The 19,043-nt window shown below is 45.6% G+C and overlaps 1 protein-coding gene across 2 annotated transcripts; it reads right to left on the bottom strand.

The window, feature by feature from the left end:
• Positions 1–2,708: 2,708 nt before the first annotated feature.
• Positions 2,709–18,823, bottom strand: LOC139023339 (uncharacterized). Of its 2 annotated transcripts, XM_070436314.1 has the most exons (13): positions 18,653–18,823; positions 18,437–18,514; positions 14,587–14,720; positions 14,390–14,512; positions 11,260–11,317; positions 10,654–11,163; positions 10,400–10,483; positions 10,198–10,251; positions 9,978–10,115; positions 9,162–9,295; positions 8,538–8,721; positions 4,892–5,065; positions 2,709–4,489 (listed from the first exon to the last, which is right to left on the bottom strand). In XM_070436314.1, exons 1-13 carry the CDS (start codon positions 18,819–18,821, stop codon positions 2,817–2,819), a joined length of 3,513 nt encoding a protein of 1,170 aa, XP_070292415.1. In that variant the 5' UTR covers positions 18,822–18,823; the 3' UTR covers positions 2,709–2,816. The 2 variants fall into 2 exon arrangements, with proteins under 2 accessions (XP_070292415.1, XP_070292414.1); XM_070436313.1 differs by lacking the exons at positions 18,437–18,514; positions 18,653–18,823 and having other exon boundaries at positions 14,390–14,498; positions 14,587–14,678.
• Between the last annotated feature and the right edge of the window lie 220 nt (positions 18,824–19,043).

A 19,043-nucleotide genomic window follows, 5' to 3' on the forward strand; every position in this document is an offset into this window, starting at 1 on the left:
AGAGGAAAACCAAGAGGGTTACCTTTAAGTAATACAAAATAGAGGAAAACCAAGAGGGTTACCTTTAAGTAATACAAAATAGAGGAAAACCAAGAATCGTTCATTTTAAAACTGACATTCGGTAACAAAATGTTACTTCATCAATCTGTGTGTGTGTGTGTATGTGTATATGTGTGTGCGTCTCCTCCAAGTCCAGCGATTGTCCAGCAGTCAGTGCTTCACCTGGAACACATGCACACACACTCTGGTCAGTTCCCTAATTTCTTAAGCACTTTGACACAATGTTATGATCTCAGTCAGATATGACTGTACTGGCAGCAGAGCAGGAGCAAATGGCTCAGCTTCAAAATGTTAGTGATCAATTTAGTGATACTCGAGCACTGCCCGTACACTGATGAAAAAACGGGCCGTACCCGGCCTTAACCCAATGTATAATGTTGGGGCCTGCCGGGATCGGGTAGCAGAGCTTTAACTCACGTTAAGTAAATCTAGGCCGGCGTGGTCCTCACTGAGTGCGTGGCAGATACTCTGTAGAAACAGACACACACATACAAGATAAATTACTGGTAAACTCAGCAACAACAAAAAAAACTTCCTTTTTTCAGGACCCTGTCTTTCAAAGATAATTTGTAAAAATCCATTGTAAAGGGTTTAAACACTGTTTCCCATGCTTGTTCAATGAACCATAAACAATTAATGAACATGCACCTGTGGAACGGTCGTTAAGACACTAACAGCTTACAGACGGTAGGCAGTTAAGGTCACAGTTATGAAAACTTAGGACACTAAAGATGCCTTACTACTGACTCTGAAAAACACCAAAAGAAAGATGCCCAGGGTCCCTGCTCATCTGCATGAACGTGCCTTAGGCATGCTGCGAGGATTGAGGACTGCAGATGTGGCCAGGGAAATAAATTGCAATATCCGTACTGTGAGACTCCTAAGACAGCGCTACAGGGAGATAGGACGGACAGCTGATTGTCCTCGCAGTGGCAGGCCACGTGTAACAACACCTGCACAGAAACAATACATCCGAACATCACACCTGCGGGACAGGTACAGGATGGCAACAACAACTGCCCGAGTTACACCAGGAACGCACAATCCCTATATCAGTGCTCAGACTGTCCGCAATAGGCTGAGAGAGGCTGGACTGAGGGCTTGTAGGCCTGTTGTAAGACAGGTCCTCACCAGACATCACCGGCAACAACGTCGCCTATGGGCACAAACCGACAGGACTGGCAAAAAGTGCTCTTCACAGACGAGTTGCGGTTTGGTCTCACCAGGAGTGATGGTCGGATTCACGTTTTTCGTCGAAGGAATGAGTGTTACACCGAGGCCTGTACTCTGGAGCGGGATTGATTTGGAGGTGGCGGGTCGGATCAGAGGGTGAGGGCTAGGGCCAACATATCGCAATTGTAGCAAGTACATTTTCCCTCAACAAAGTAGTTATCAGCAAAGTCAGTGTTAGTAGAAAAAGACAAGTGCATTACAGTGTTACAGCAAAGATATTGTAAAGCAATAGACAGAGCACTCATCACCCAGCACTAAAACACTGGGACAGTCTCTGTCTTAATATGGCCACAGAGGGCAGGACCCTTCCTCCATGCTGGGAGGGGGAGGGGCAGGCATCGCCATAGCATCGCTTAGCATAGCAATAGTAGCCGTAACATTGGCATCAGTAGTAGGTGAAGCAGCTTTAGTTAAATCTGTAGCAGAGGTGCTAGCTGTTAGCCATCGCGCTAGGAGAAGCAGAAGGGAGAAAAGTGGTAGCTGCAGTGACAGTGCTAGCCGAGGGAGATGGGGTAACCGTAAGAGGAGAGGTAGCAATAGCAGTAGTATAAGCCGTAGCATTAGCCGTAGCTTTAGCAGGCTGGTTGTTTTTGGTCTTGATGACATTGCTGCAGTAGCGTGCCCACTTCCGTGCTGGCTGAGGCAGAACATAATAGGCAGGGGGTCTGAGGAAGAAGTTGGCCCATGGGTACCAACCACCAATAATAGTACCTGCTGTGCTGGTTTCAATGGCAACCCCGGTGACAGTAGCAGTCCAGGCGGAGTAGCTGGCTGGGTCAAGTGATGGCTGGGTCAAGGCCAAATAGCTGGGGTTGGCTGGAGATGGTGTGGTAGAGTAGAGGCTTCCTGGGGGCATAACAGTCCCAGCAGAGCCGAGTCCAGTCACAGACCTAGGGTAAGCCTGTCCACGGCAGTCTATGTCTGAGTAGCCCATCTCTGGGTAGAGCAGAACTCCAGGGTAGCCTGCTCCACTTCCAGAAGAGACAGCTCCAGGGTAGGAAGTACCAGCCTGACCCGTTGTAACATAGCCTGCCCCTGGGTAGCCTGCCTCTGGGTAGCCTGTTCCCCAGTTGCCCCCAGACCACCTTGCCTGTGGCTGTGTGTTACTGGGGCTGGGGATAGGGTTAATGGGGGAGTTGGAAGTGAACTGACTAACACTGACAACTCCAGCGTAACCTGAACCAGGGTAGGTGTAACCAGGGTAGGTGTAACCAGGGTAGGTGTAACCAGGGTAGGTGGAACCAGGGTAGGTGGAACCAGGTATAATCTCTGGGGGCTGTGGGTCAGTGGGGTTAGGGCTAGAGGAAACGGTAACCCCTCCAGTGTAACCCCCCTGGGCTAGTGTGGCATTAGTAGTGGGGGTAGAACTCTGGAAGTTGGGGTTAGAGTTGGAGTTAGGGTTCTGGAAGTTGGGGTTGGAGTTAGGGTTCTGGAAGTTGGGGTTGGAGTTAGGGTTCTGGAAGTTGGGGTTAGGGTTCTGGAAGTCGGGGTTAGAGTTAGGGTTCTGGAAGTTGGGGTTAGAGTTAGGGGTTCTGGAGGTTGGGGTAAGAGTTAGGGTTCTGGAAGTTGGGGTTAGGGTTCTGGAAGTCAGGGTTAGAGTTAGGGTTCTGGAAGTTGGGGTTAGGTTTGGAGTTAGGGTTCTGGAAGTTGGGGTTAGGTTTGGAGTTGGGGTTCTGGAAGTTGGGGTTTGGATTGGAGTTAGGGTTCTGGAAGTTGGGGTTTGGATTGGAGTTAGGGTTCTGGAAGTTGGGGTTAGGTTTGGAGTTAGGGTTCTGGAAGTTGGGGTTAGGTTTGGAGTTGGGGGTGAACTGTCGGCTCTCGTAGTTCCAGGGGTCTCTGTCCTCGGGTTTCTGTAGGGATAGCTTCCTTTTTAGCAGGTTGGGTAATGCCGCCACTATGGCGATGGCATGACCGTTTGAGTCACCCCTCATCTCCTCCCCTCCAGGGTTAGGGCCTGTTGCCCTGGTATGAGCCTGAGCGCTCTCTGCCCTCTCTGGGGTGGTTAGGGCAGGAGGAAAGTGGGGGGAGCGCAACAAAGAGACAAAGTATTCCACAAATTGATCACAGTCTACGATGGAAGTCTTCTTCTTAACCCCAGAGGCGTAGACAGGATCTGGCTGGGGTGGAGGAGTGAGGCAGGAAGGGATGGCCGGAGGTTGGGGGGTCATGGGTCCGGGTGGGGGGGTCCTGGGTCCGGTTCTTGCTGGGTGCAGGTGGGGGTAAGAGGTGTTGTTGGGAGGGTTGGCCTGGGTCTGGAGAGGTCTGACTGCTGAGGTTGGGTTGGGGGGTCTCTTGGTTGGTTGGCTGGACTGTTTGGGTAGTTGTTTGTTGAGTAGGCAGGATGGTTGGCTGGGTTTGACCTGGCTTAGGCTCGCTGCAGAAGTGGCTCTGGTGGGGGAGAATGCAGCGGGGGAGTAGGGGGAGAGCAAGGGGGGCTCAGAGGGACTAGCTATGGGGGAGGCTTTGGAGGAACGGCTGGAGCTACGATTATGTCTCTTAGAGAGGGTGTGAGAGCGTGAGTGGTCAGAATGTCTGTTAGTGTGTTTGCGGTCACTGTGTCTGCGTTTGGTCCTGTCACTGTGTCTGTCTTTGGCTTTGTCAGTGCATGTGAGGTCACTGTGTTTGCGAGTGTGTGTGCGGTTTCTGTGTGTGCGTTCACTTTGTGTGCGAGTAGGTTTAGCCTTTTCAGTATGTTTCTGAGACTCATTCTTGTCCGAATGTTTGTCAGTGAGCTTCTGGCTACTGGTGAAGAGTGTTTTTGTGGGATTGGATAGTGTGTGTGTGGGTTTGCACAGTGTGTGAGTGGGTTTCTTGCTAGAGGACTCTTTGGCAACAGTCAGGCTGTCGGCAGGGATACCGGAGGGCTTGGTGGCAGAATGGGGAATGAGTTTGGGTCTAGTATATTCTGGGGCGGTTGAATTGGGTTTGGGGTGTGTGCGTGAAGGTTTAAGTTTATTTTGAGAGTCAGAGTGTGTACATGAGGGTGTGAGTTTTGGCTTTGTGTTGGATTGTGTGGGTGAGGGTGTGATGGTGTGTGTCTGGTTGACAGTGTGTGTGTCAGAAGACTTGGTGACTTCAGGAGATGACAGACAGATGACAGGGGCAGTGTGACCCTCAGGGGGGCTAGACACCTTTCTCTTCTTCACCTGCTGCTGACCCCTCACCTCTGACCCCTCAACGTTAGAACAACGCTTTCCTGAGAGACAGAGAAGGAGAGAGGGAGAAAGAGAGAGATCTATTTTAATTGAATAGAGAGTGAGAGATATACTTAATAAGGCCCAAAGTGTGGTATATGGCTAATATACCACGGCTAAGGGCTGTTCTTATGCACGACGCCACACGTAGTGCCCGGATTCAGCCCTTAGCTGTGGAATATTGGCCATATACCACAAACCCCCGAAGTGCCTTATTGCTTTATAAACTGGTTACCAACATAATTACAACAGTACAAATATTTGCTATGCCATACCCATGGTATACGGTATGATATACCAAGGCTGTCAGCCAATCAACATTCAGGGCTCGAACCACCCAGTTTATAATTACAGTATTATGAATTTTTTTTTGTAGCTTAACAGTAAGATAGTATTCAATTCACCAGTGTTTCTCCTACATCTCTGTGTCGGTAGGAATTGCCCCAAGGCCTGATGGGAGACCACCTGGCACTCCACAATCTCCTGCTTGACCACTATTGGTTCAGGTTTGCTGGTGACCATGGTGAGGAGTTCAGTCTGGTTCTGCTCTCTACAGATCTCCTGCAAACGGGATACAGCTGGAGAGGGAGGGAGGGAGAGAGGTTTACAAACATATATTATGATAAACAGAGTTGAAACTTGTATCTCATTATGGTAAATGGTCAAATAAGTATAGCCAGTTATAATTGTAATGGCTAAGCAGACAATAAGAAAAAACAGTATCAATATTTACCTGGCTGAAAGAGAAGGAATATAATATATATTGTTTACAGGAAAGTCATTTAACAATTTTAAATTAAGTTGTGTGGAAAAAGGATTGTGTGGTTGGGGCGGTGGGCTTGCGAAATATACTTATCCCATGGGCAAAGAAACTTAAAAGCGGTGGTGATATTAATTAGCAATAATTTTTACCCGAATGGGCAAATTGTCCAAACAGATTCTGCAAGGTAGATGGATTTCTTTAAATATGTCATTGGACCATAAACATATTTGGCTCATTAATCTAGTCGGTCCAAATAACGATGTTCCACGCTTCTTTGAAAATATATATAATAATTTATCAAGCCTACAAGCAATACAAGACTCTATTATTATGGTGGGAGATTATAATTCAGTTTTAAATACTTCAATGCACCGTAAAGAAAACACTACAAACTATCACCCGAATGCACTTAAGGAAATCATGAATATATTGGATATACTGGATAGTGGATATACAGTGCATTCGGAACGTATTCAGACTCCATGATTTTTTCAACATTTTGTTATGTTACAGCCTTATTCTAAAATGTACTAAATATTTTTTCCCCCCTCATCAATCTACACACAATACCCCATAACGACAAAGCAAAAACTGTTTTTTAGAAATGTTTGCAAATATCACATTTACATAAGTTTTCAGACCTTTTACTCAGTAGTTTGTTGAAGCACCTTTGGCAGTGATTACACTGATGTTCAATCAGGTTCAAGTCCGGGCTCTGGCTGGGCCACTCAAGGACATTCAGAGACCTGTCCTGAAGCCACTCCTACGTTGTCTTGGCTGTGTGCTTGGGGTAGTTATGTTAGAAGGTGGACCTTCTCCCCAGTATGAGGACCTGAGCACTCTGGAGCAGGTTTTCATCAAGGATCTCTTTGTACTTTGCTCTCTCTGTATCTTTGCCTCGATCCTAACTAGTCTCCCAGTCCCTGCCGCTGAAAAACATCCCCACAGCATGATTCTGCCACCACCATGCTTCACCGTAGGGATGGTGCCAGGTTTCCTCTAGACATGACGCTTGGCATTCAGGCCACTCTACCATAAAGGCATGATTGGTGGAGTGCTGCAGAGATGATTGTCCTTCTGGACGGGTCTCCCATCTCCACAGAGGAACTTTGTCAGAGTGGCCATCGGGTTCTTGGTCACCTCCCTGACCAAGGCCCTTCTCCCCCCCCCCCCCGCGCAGTTTGGCCTGGCAGCCAGAAGGGTCTTGGTGGTTCCAAACTTCTTCCATTTAAGAATGATAGAGGCCACTGTGTTCTTGGGGACCTTCATTGCTGCAGAAATGTTTTGGTAAATAACAATAAAAAAGATATATATATATATACAAATATATAAAAAAATATATATACACATATATATATATATACACACCATCACACCTCCTCCTCCATGCTTCACGGTGGGAACCACACATGTGGAGATCATCCGTTCACGTACTCTGCGTCTCTCAAAGACACAGAGGTTGGAACCAAAAATCTGGACTTTCCACCGGTCTAATGTCCATTGCTCATGTTTCTTGGCCCATGCAAGTCCATTCTTATTGGTGTCCTTTAGTTGTGGTTTCTTTACAGCAATTCGACCATGAAGGCCTGATTAACATAGTCTCCTCTGAACAGCTGATGTTGAGATGTGTCTATTACTTGAACTCTGTGAAGCATTTATTTGGGCTGCAATTTCTGAGGCTGGTAACTCTATGATAAGGGAATTTATATGTTTAAAGTAATGACTACAGGATTCCATCCTGAAATCATATAATTGTATGAAATGTGTTAGTAGTCATAATTCCATAATATGTGTGACTAGACCATGGTGTTGCTGTGTAGTGGTGTGAGAGTTGAGAGAACAAAGGACAACAGGAAAGCTGTCTCTTATACACATCTAGATGTGTATAAGAGACAGGCACGTTCTCTGAATAAACCTTACGGACCTTTTGCAGAAGCTGAGTCTTTGCCTAATTATTATTAAACCCAGGGTCTTACCTGTCTCTTATACACATCTAGATGTGTATAAGAGACAGGCATGGAACTGCCAGCTTGGTAGTGATAAACGAGGAATGTGGATTGTGGAGAAAGATACAGCCCACCTACTGTTTGTGTGTATGTTGTGCGTGTAAGTATGACTGTGGGGAAAGATACAGCCCACCTACTGTTTGTGTGTCTGTGTGCGCGTGTAAGTAGGACTGTGGGGAAAGATACACCCCACCTACTGTTTGTGTATGTATGTGCGTGTAAGTAGCGTGTAAGTGGGGGGGGGGGGGGGGGGTCATAAAATGACATGTCTTTGCATTTTTGACTTTAGAACGTTCTCTGAATAAACCTTACGGACCTTTTGCAGAAGCTGAGTCTTTGCCTAATTATTATTAAACCCAGGGTCTTACAAACCTCGGGGACTGGTCAAAGCTTAAATAACTGTTTAGTTATCATCATTGGGATTTAAAATTCTCGTGACACATTCATGAACTTATCCTCTGCAGCAGAGGTAACTCTGGGTCTTCCTTTCCTGTGACGGTCCTTATGAGAACCAGTTTAATCATAGCGCTTGATGGTTTTTGCGACTGCACTTGAAGAAACTTTCAAAGTTCTTGACATTTTCCGTATTGACTAACCTTCATGTCTTAAAGTAATGACGGACTGTCATTTCTCTTTGCTTATTTGAGCTGTTCTTGCCATAATATGGACTAGGTCTTTTACCAAATAGGGCCATCTTCTGTATACCATCCCTACCATGTCACAACACCACTAATTGTCTCAAACGCATTAGGAAGGAAACAAATTCCACAAATGTACTTTTTATAAAGCACACGTATTAATTGAAAGGCATTCCAGGTGACTACCTCATGAAGCTGGTTGAGAGAATGCCAAGAGTTTGCAAAGCTGTCATCAAGGCAAAGGCTGGCTACTTGGAAGAATCTCAAATATAAAATACATTTTGATTTGTTTAACACTTATTTGGTTACTACATGATTCCATATGTGTTATTTCCTAATGTTGATGTCTTCACTATTATACTACAATGTAGAAAATAGCAAAAATAAAATAAAAACCCTGGAATGAGTAGGTGTGTTCAAACTTTTGGCTGTACTGTTATACATGCAAAAAATATATATTGGAGATTGGAAATGATGCAGACAATTACATTGATGGAAGCCACAATATTAAAGCTGATCTACCCCCTTAAAAAAAAGGAAGAGAAGTGAGTGAGTGAGAGATTTAAATCTACAGGTTCCGAAGCAACATGCAGATAATCACACTAGTCCCAGATCACCCAGAAGTCTATCAACAATCACCCACCTTTATCAAACAGCATCCGTTTGATCTCGTCAAAGTCAGCAGGGGCCAGAATCACCTCCTGTAGCGTGCCAGGCTCATCATGGTTCTGCTCCTCCACCTCCTTAGCAATCTGCATCAGTCTGGACTGTTCTGCCAACCCTCGGGCTGGTACCACACCAAGGAAATACCACGGGTACCTCATTGTCTGGGCGTGGTGGGGAGAGACTAGCGGAGATTAGCTGATGTGTGGTGAGTGTACCTTAAATATTAATTGTTATATCTTTTTTTAACTTGGATTTTCTTTCACTTTTTCAATATAAAACAGAGCATTAAACAGAAATGCAGAAACAAAAACAAAAAATAAAATAACTCATGCCATAAGGTAGGAACAGTACAATATATGAAAGCAATTATGATATTGGCTTTCACCAAGGTATACTTAATACCTGGTTTGTGAAAGCTTTCCATTTTCCCCATTTTCTTTCAAAAAAAGTTTGTCTTAAGGCATATGTCAAACTTTCCATGACATAGATTATTTTAATTATATTTATTTTTAGTTGTGTCATTGTTCTACAATCACCATTTACATGAGTATCTAGTGTGTGTAATGGTTGAGTAAGAGGTGTGTACGTGTGTGTGCCTCACCAGGTATATCTGTCGGTGTCTGTATTTGAGGACGTGGCTGATGAGTAGAGTTTTTTCAATTTTGCTGCCACACGACACACACAGGTAGAAGGACACCTGGCCCTCACTGCAACACTCTATCACTGCACTGAGACCTACACACACACACCACACACACACACACACACACACACCACACACACACACACACACACACACACACACACACACACACACACACACAACACCACAGCACACAACACACACAACACCACAACACACACACACACACACACACACACACACACAGAGAGAGAGAGAATGACAAAGCCCTTACAGTACTGTGGCACACACCACACGCTCGCTCACACACAGTGAATACAGACTCACAGAGGTAGAAAGACAAAGGTACTAAACACTGGTATCTGAACACACTCCTGAGACACTGACCGACCAGAGGCAGGCTGTTGTTGACGGAGTCGCTCAGGTTTAAACACTGTTATCTGAACACACTCCTGAGACACTGACCGACCAGAGCAGGCTGTTGTTGACGGAGTCGCTCAGGTTTAAACACTTATCTGAACACACTCCTGAGACACTGACCGACCAGAGGCAGGCTGTTGTTGACGGAGTCGCTCAGGTTTAAACACTGTTATCTGAACACACTCCTGAGACACTGACCGACCAGAGGCAGGCTGTTGTTGACGGAGTCGCTCAGGTTTAAACACTGTTATCTGAACACACTCCTGAGACACTGACCGACCAGAGGCAGGCTGTTGTTGACGGAGTCGCTCAGGTTTAAACACTGTTATCTGAACACACTCCTGAGACACTGACCGACCAGAGGCAGGCTGTTGTTGACGGAGTCTCTCAGGTTCTTGGTGGAGTGAAGGGAGTTCTCTGTGGCCCCTCCTATACGTGTCACCTCTTGGCTGTGTCCTAGGACGGTACCCTGGTACTCCACCTCACACACACCTGAGAGAACACACACATACAATCATCTACTTCTGTCACCATTGCAGTCAATTCTGTGTGTGTCTCTCGATCTCAGTCTCACCAGCCAGGTTCTGTACATCTGGGGAGAACTGGACTCTGTGTCCATACAGGGAATCTGACAGAGGAGAGGTAGAGCAGTTAATAAATACGTAATAACCCAAAAACATAACTATGTTTGTACCAGCTTGTAATTACAACTAAGTTACTATGTCTATGACCACACTGTGTTGTTACATTGGTCAGTAGAAACTCATGCTTCCTACCCTTTAAGGGGTCCACCTCAGGCTGGGTCTGAGGATGGGTCTGAGGTTCCATCTTGGGGTCCACAGGCTCCTGTTTGATAATGACTGAAGGGAGAGGAAGAGAGGTTGAAACCTCACTGACCTCTATTGCTCTAACCAATACAATAATTACATACTTTAAATCACTGTAAACTCTGACCAATACAATAGTCACCAATCCAAGTAAGAGTACCATGTTGAACAATTGTAAACAATCTCATCCCTCCTCCTCTCACCTGTGTTGTCTTGGTCCAGATGTGGTTCTGATGAGTTCTGTGGCATCCAGGCTCTTTTTGGCTCAGTGTTCTGTGGTGTCTGGGATTTTATTGGGTCAGAATTCTTTGGCATCTGGGCTCTGATTGGCTCAATGTTCTGTGGTGTCTGGTCTCTGATTGGCTCAGAATTATGATTCTGTGGTGTCTGGTCTCTGATTGGCTCTGTTCTCTCTGAGCTCTGGCTCAACTGGGGCTGATCCGGGTTCTGATTATCTGGCCGTCTGTCTGCGGTCTGTATGCACTGGCCTGACTCCAGCTGATCTCCAGTCAGTTTACCAGCCACTGTATCTGCTGTCTGCAGGGGATGATGGGGCTCAATCTGATCCATGGTCAGTTTATCCATCACTCTGTGGTTCTGGTCAAAGCCCTGCTCCGTTGCTGGGTCAGGACCAACTGGAGGACAAAGCTGGTGTCTGCTTGCTGTGTGTAGACACAGGGCATTCTGATTCTGTTCCTGCAGCATGTTCATGGCTACACACACAAAAATCAGTCAGCTGATCATCAAATACAATACAATCAAATACACGGCACGAACCCACCGACGCACAGACATAGGCACACACACACCTTCGTAGAATGGAGCTGACTGCACAAGGTTATACCACATCTGATCCAGCAGCATCACCTAGGCAACACAACAGAGACAGGTACATTATGATCTATGAGTCCCATTCCAGTCTGCTGTGGCATCACAGATCGACAGACAAGTGTGGTTAGAAAATCCTGTTGTTCGGTCTTTTCTTACACAAACGGATAGAGGCTTGACTACCACCAAAACCAACAGTATGCTTACAAATAACCTTATCCCTGTCCAGAACCCTGACCCCTAACCTCTAAAGCCTAATGTATACCTTATGTACGTAAGATACGCAAAATGATCTCCATTTTGCGTAGCTAATTGTAGTTCTTATGTTGCGTTCTGCGTAGGGTATAAATAAGCCTTAACCTTGACCCCATCTACACCCTAAACCACATATGTCAGAGTCAAGGCCCGCGGGCCACATCCGGCCCGCGAGAAGGTTTTTTACGGCCCCTGGGATGATCTTGATTTATTATTAGAACCGGCCCGCAGACCGCAGCAAGCCGGCAGCCCGCAGATCTTTTACACGCACCAATACTACATTTCCCACAATGCAACGGTGACGCACCGAGCAGTAGGCTGCTTCATTTCAATATTTATTGGCACAGCAGTCGTCAGCATCACAGTAAAATTAACTTTCAGATACCCATCAAAAATGGCAAAACGGAAGGTGGACACTGAGAACCGGGGGTTTCAAACAAGGTGGGAGTCGGAGTATATGTTCACGGAGGTAGCTGGAAAACCTGTGTGTCTTCTGTGTGGAGAAAGTGTGGCGGTACTGAAAGAGTATAATCTGAGACGACATTATGAAACGAAACACGCGGACAAAAACAAGAATATGGACATGGAACAAAGGCTACAAAAGGCAGAGGAATTAAAACGAGGCCTCAAATCTCGACAGGCTCTGTTCAAAAAAGCCAAATCACAAGGCCAGGCTGCTGTCAAGGCCAGTTTTATTTTGGCAGAAGAGATCGCTAAATCAGCCCGGCCATTTACGGAGGGGGATTTCATCAAAAACTGCATGATTAAAGTTTGTGACGAAGTTTGCCCAGAAAAAAGGCAACTCTTTTTAAATGTGAGTCTGAGCAGAAACACCATTGCCGAGAGAGTAGACCAGTTGTCCATCAATCTAAAAGAGCAGCTTGTGAAAAAGGGAAAAGATTTCATTGCATATTCCTTGGCTGTGGATGAGAGCACCGACATTTCTGACATTGCCCAGTTGTCAATTTTCATCCGCGGAGTGGACTCCAGCCTAAGCGTGACAGAGGAGTTTTTGGCTTTACGTCCTATGCATGGCACAACTACGGGGCATGATTTGTATGAAGAGGTGTCAAGATGTGTAAATGAGATGGAGCTGCCTTGGGAAAAACTCGTGGGTTTGACAACCGACGGAGCACCTGCGATGTGTGGACACAGGAGCGGACTGGTGGCGAAGATACGGGAAAAGATGCAAGAGGAAAACGCGACAGGTGAGCTGACAGCTTATCATTGTATCATACACCAGGAAGCGTTGTGCGGTAAAGCCTTGAAAATGGAGCATGTAATGAGCATCATCACGCGCACAGTTAACTTTATCAGAGCCAAAGGTTTGAATCACCGCCAGTTCAAGGCATTTCTGACGGAGTTAGAAACGGAGCATGGTGATTTGCCTTATCACACAGAGGTGCGATGGCTAAGCCAGGGAAAGGTGCTTCAAAGATGTTTCGAGCTTCGTGAGGAGATTTGTCTGTTCTTGGACAGCAAAGGGAAAGACACAACACAACTCCGAGACGAAATGTTTCTGTGTGAAATGGCTTTTCTGTGTGACATTACGAGTCATCTGAATGCAATGAACTTGCAGCTGCAGGGTCGGGATCATGTCATCTCTGATATGTACAGTACAGTGAAGGCATTTAAAACCAAACTGACTCTGTGGGAGACGCAGATGCGGAAAGAAAATTTGAGCCACTTTCCCAGCTGCCAGACCATGAAAGAGAAGCTCTCTACCAGTGCGTTCCCGAGCGCACAGTTGGCTGATAAAATAGGTATGCTTGCCGCTGACTTTCGACGCCGATTTGCTGACTTTGAAGCACAAAAAAGCAGGTTGGAACTGCTCGGTAACCCATTTGCTGTTGACGTGGAAAGCTCACCACCAAACCTCCAAATGGAGTTGATTGACCTCCAATGCAATGATGCACTGAGGGCAAAATATGCGGCAGTGGGTGCTGCGGAGTTCGCCCGTTTCCTCCCCGACACAATGCCCCAGCTGCGCATCCAGGCTGCTCAAACGTTGTCTATGTTTGGCAGCACATACCTGTGTGAACAACTGTTTTCTTTGATGAACCTGAACAAAACATCACACAGAAGTCGACTTACTGCTGAACACCTCCACTCAATTCTGAGGATTTCCTCAGCTCAGAGCCTTACCCCGAACATTGATGAACTTGTGGAAAAGATGGGACACCACCAAGTATCACCCTCAACCTCAAACAAGTGAACATTACTGTGCAATCACATATTTAGAGTTTTTACTCAGTTCAAGTTTAAAAGTTAAAGTTTAATATTTGTTTTCACTGCATGTTACTTCTCCTTAAACAAAGTGTTGTTTTTGATTAATAGATTTTTGCACTTTATTTTATTGTATTTCAATCCAATTATATTTTAAAAATATTTCAGTTGAGTGGATGATAGAAAATTGCTATTATTGTTTTTTTCTTTGAAGTAAATTTAGCCCACTTTTGCTAAAATAGAAAATATAGGCTACTGATGGTGCCTTGAATACCGGTTTCTTTCATTTAATGTTCATGTTATGGGGATTTTTATATAAAGGAAATTTGTCTTTTGTGTCTGTTGAAAATTAAAGATTACTGACAGAGCCATAAGAAAATATTGCTTTATTTATCTGATCATATTGGAATATATTTGTTAGGTTTTCAGTAGGTTCAATTAGGTTCACTAGACTATATGCGTCATTTAAAATTTTTTCTATGAACATTCGAACAGTCCGGCCCTCGGCTTGTAGCTAAATTTTTTATTTGGCCCTCCGTCCATTTGACTTTGACACCCCTGCCCTAAACCATTCAATGACCCTGTGTTGACCAGGCACTGACCCCTGAACCCAAAGGTTTCCATGTTTACCTGTGCATCTAGATCCACCTCCAGTTGTGACAGTGCTGAAGCGACCTTCCTGAGGAGCTGTGGACTCGGAGGCTGCTGCTGCTCTCTCAACCAATCACAGCGCATAGGACTATACTGGGAAAACTGTTAAGAACACATTCACATATCACACACACACACACACACACACTTTCGTAGTTGCTAGTGATGTCACTCACCATGTAGCACTGCTGGTGTTGCGCACTGATGATGTGTTCACAGATGTGTGTACTGGAGAGAGTCTCAGCACAGCTCACACATATGAAAAACGTAGCCTGGGATATACCTCTACACTCCACCACACTGCCCAGACCTGGAACACACACACACAATATTTTCCCGGTATTTTACAAACATTCCATCTCTAGAATAAATCATTTATCTCCAGGGTAACCCTGTATTTCCCACCAAAACCAGAAGTGTCATTCTAAAGCATATAAAACCGTCGGACAGAATAATGTGCCATTCTAAAAATTGCATTCGTTACCATTCGTTAGCTTACAAATAAAGTAATTGATAATCTCGCAAGGTCGTGTTTTAAATGTTTATTTATGTCATTGGGGTTTGAAACACCCCGAACTAGTTCAAATGAACAAACCACTTAATAAAACAAATTTAAGGTATATCTGGGCCTTCTTTGTTAACGTAGGCATAGGCTATTCATAGGAATGTTATATCAGCACCCGACATACAGTACGACAATAATGAATCGGGCTTTTCACAAAACAAAATGTTGGTCAAAACACATAGGCTAGCCTACATCACATCCAAATATAGCCACAGCATGAAATAAATTAAATGTGAGTCCTCTGCCTACATAAACGTGGTGTTTATGCTGAAGATGGGGAGCACGACGAAACAGACAACCAGTAGGATACGAGTTGAGGGGAGCTGCTGAGGGGAGCTGCTGACGAGAGCTGCTGAGGGGAGCTGCTGAGGGGAGCTGCTGAGGGGAGCTGCTGAGGGGAGCTGCTGAGGGGAGCTGCTGAGGGGAGCTGCTGACGGGAGCTGCTGAGGGGAGCTGCTGCGAGGGGAGTTCTGCGAGCTGCTGAGGGAGCTGCTGACGGGAGCTGCTGAGGGAGCTGCTGAGGGGAGCTTGCTGAGGGGAGCTGCTGAACCGGGAGCTGCTGAGGGGAGCTGCTGAGGGGAGCTGCTGAGGGGAGCTGCTGAGGGGAGCTGCTGACGGGAGCTGCTGAGGGGAGCTGCTGAGGGAAGCTGCTGACGGGAGCTGCTGAGGGGAGCTGCTGAGGGGAGCTGCGCAGCATAGTGGAGAAAGTGACGAAGATTGCGCATCACTTTCGCAAGTCGGGCCAGTGATGACGAGCTACAGTGGCAGGCTACGTGGGGGTAGAGTTTAAGTAAGAGCTCAAGATAAAATTGGACTGTAGCACAGTCTATTGTATGTAGCACACAATGCTGTTTGCAATGCAGGTCCTGCTCCAGGCTTATTATTATTATTATTTGTTGTATTTGACCCACTTGTTCTCGCCAATTTCGATCGTGTCTCATCGCTGCAACTCCCCAACGGGTTTGGGAGGCGAAGGTCGAGTCATAAGTCCTCCGAAACACGACCCACCAAAACACGCTTCTTAACACCCGCCCGCTTAACCCGGACGCCAGGCGCACCAATGTGTCGGAGGAAACACCTTTCAACTGACGACCGAAGTTAGCCTGCAGGCGCCCGGCCCGCCACAAGGAGTCGCTAGAGTGCAATGAGCCAAGTAAAGCCCCCCCGGCCAAACCCTCCACTAACACGGACGACGCTGGGCCAATTATACAGCACACTATGGGACTCCGGTCACAGCCTTTTGACACAGCCTGGGATCGAACCCAGATCTGTAGTGACACCTCAAGCATTAGGATGCAGTGCCTTAGACCGCTTGGATGCCCCGAGCTGTCTGTTTAAACGACTAGCACACAGTTCAGACACCCATGCATACCCCACAAGACACACCATCAGAGGTCTCTTCACTGTGCCCAAGTCCAAAACAGACTATGAGAGGCACACAGTACTACATAGAGCCATGACTACATGGAACTCTATTCCACATCAGGTAACTGATGCAAGCAATAGAATCAGATAAAAAAAGTTTCTTGGCAATTTCTCGCATGGAATAGCCTTCATTTCTCAGAACAAGAATAGACTGACGAGTTCTTTGTTTCTAGCAATTTTGAGCCTGTAATCGAACCCACAAATGCCGATGCTCCAGATACTCAACTAGTCTAAAGAAGGCTAGTTTTATTGCTTCTTAATTCAGCACAACAGTTTTCAGCTGTGCTAACATAATTGCAAAAGGGTTTTCTAATGATCAAATAGCCTTTTAAAATGATAAACTTGGATTAGCTAACACAACGTGCCATTGGAACACAGGAGTGATGGTTGCTGATAAATGTAGATATTCCATTAAAAATCAGCCGTTTCCAGCTACAATAGTCATTTACAACATTAACAATGTCTACACTGTATTTCTGATCAATTTTATGTTATTTAATGGACAATTTCTTTTGCTTTTCTTTCAAAAACAAGGACATTTCTAAGTGATCCCAAACTTTTGAATGGTAGTGTACATTGTGATATTGTTGTATGGTGGTATTGAACATTTTGTATTGTGGATATGTAGTGGTGTAATAATGTTATATGATGTAATGTTTTATATGTAATGTCAAGTGCCTTAATGTGTTTGGCCCCCAGGAAGAGTAGCTGCTGCGTGGCAACAGCTAATTGGGATCCTTAATAAATACAAATACAAACAGTTTGTGACAAAACTATTTGTAAAGTTGAAAATGCGATGGAAACACATTGAACTTTTGATTTTTAGTCGGTACATGAAAACTTTAGCAAAAAAAATCTGTCGCCAATTGGATGGAAACCTAGTTACTGGCTGAAAAAATAAACAGATGCTCAAACAAATTTCGAAATTGCACCTTGTGTATTTTACTATTCTAACTCTCAACATTATGTTATTTGAGAGGGAGGGTTCTTCAACATCTTGAAGAACAATCTGGCCTTAATGGCAATGTACTCTTTTAATCTCCAGAAGAGGACTGGCCACCCTTCAGAGCCTGGTTCCTCTCTAGGTTTCTGCCTTTCTAAGGAGTTTCCCTAGCCACCGTGCTTCTCCATCTGCATTGCTTGCTGTTTGGGGTTTTAGGCTGGGTTTCTGTATAGCACTTTGGCATCGGCTGATGTAAAATGGGCTATATAAATACATTTGACTGATTGATTGATGGGCCCCTAGCGGCCTGGGGCCCCAAGCGACTGCTTATGTTGCTTATGCCTGGAGCTGGCACTGTTGCAACGGTATGTAGGAGAACGTGATGCTCGCAACCATTTCTGCAAGAATTTCATCCAGTGCTTGCATTGGCTTGAGGTAAGACTGCACTTACTGAAGCCCCCACTACTCTCTCTGCACTTGTCTCGCATGTGTTCGGGGTGTAGGCCTGCATGTCAGATCAATCTACTTGTCGAACCGCCTGTAGGCTACACTTTACTCTCCCTTTGCAGATTTAGCATTCTGCCTCGGTGGCATTCGTTTTAGTGAAGCTCTGCTACACATCTGACATTTTCTGAATTAATAAATTAATAATAAAAAGTTGTAGCCTATTTTGTTACCGTAGACCTACTAACTGCATTTCAAGGTTGAAACTGCATGTACAGTTTCAGCATAAACAATATGCATAAACAATACAATAGGCCTTTACAACAGCACAATACTCTCACACACACTGAGCGTTGATTGATCATGCTGATAGCAAAGCAGAGAAGGCCGTGAGAAGACAGATTGTGACATTGCATATAACAGTTCCATTTTACGTCATCCTGTTCATAGAAATCATTTATTATAATATACCGGTTTCTCGCAGTTATTTATCCAGGGAAACTGTAGTGGGTTTGGGGCGGAAAATCTGGTTCCCTATTAAACCTGGTTCCCTATTAAACCCTAACACACAATCGGAGAGATCGCTCTACATTCTACCAAACATCTTAGATCTGGAGCACGCACGCACACACACGCACACACAACTGACCTATGATCGGTTCTGTGTTGTGAAGGCCCTTCACTTTCAGGTACTTGGACAGGTGGCTGGGGCCGACAACCCTCTTTGCTGTGAGTGACACACCAGACAATCAATCAACACCAAGTATTATTAGAGTGACACATCATTCAGCCTATAAACACCAAGTATTCCTCAGAAAAACACAGTCAATCAATACATCCATTGTCACAAGAAGCCTTCTCTCACCTGCGGGTGTGTCCGGCAGCAGATACACCTGTGGAACACTGAGCCAGCTTGCTGGGGCCTGCTCAAAGTGTGCGTGTTCACCGTGCTGATGTGTGTGTTCACTGTGATGATGTGTGTGTTCTTGGTCTTCGTCCGGTTCTGTTGGAGTACTGTACAGCATTGTGTCCATGGAGGTCACTGAAGAGATAGAGGAAAGCTGTTTGAAACAGTCACCACAGACAAAGACAAAGACACAGACACAGACACTTACCTTGCCCTGTCACCCAGTGCTCTGTAGTCTGATGTAAGCTCTGAGATGCCAGGTAATCCGTCTGTCTGTTTCCCCTTAAGTAGTCCGCCTGTCTGTCTCTCTCGGAGTAGTCCGCCTGTCTGTCTCGCTCGGAGTAGTCCG

Source organism: Salvelinus sp. IW2-2015, linkage group LG31 (genome assembly GCF_002910315.2).
Source record: "Salvelinus sp. IW2-2015 linkage group LG31, ASM291031v2, whole genome shotgun sequence".
Classification (NCBI taxonomy): Eukaryota; Metazoa; Chordata; class Actinopteri; order Salmoniformes; family Salmonidae; genus Salvelinus; species Salvelinus sp. IW2-2015.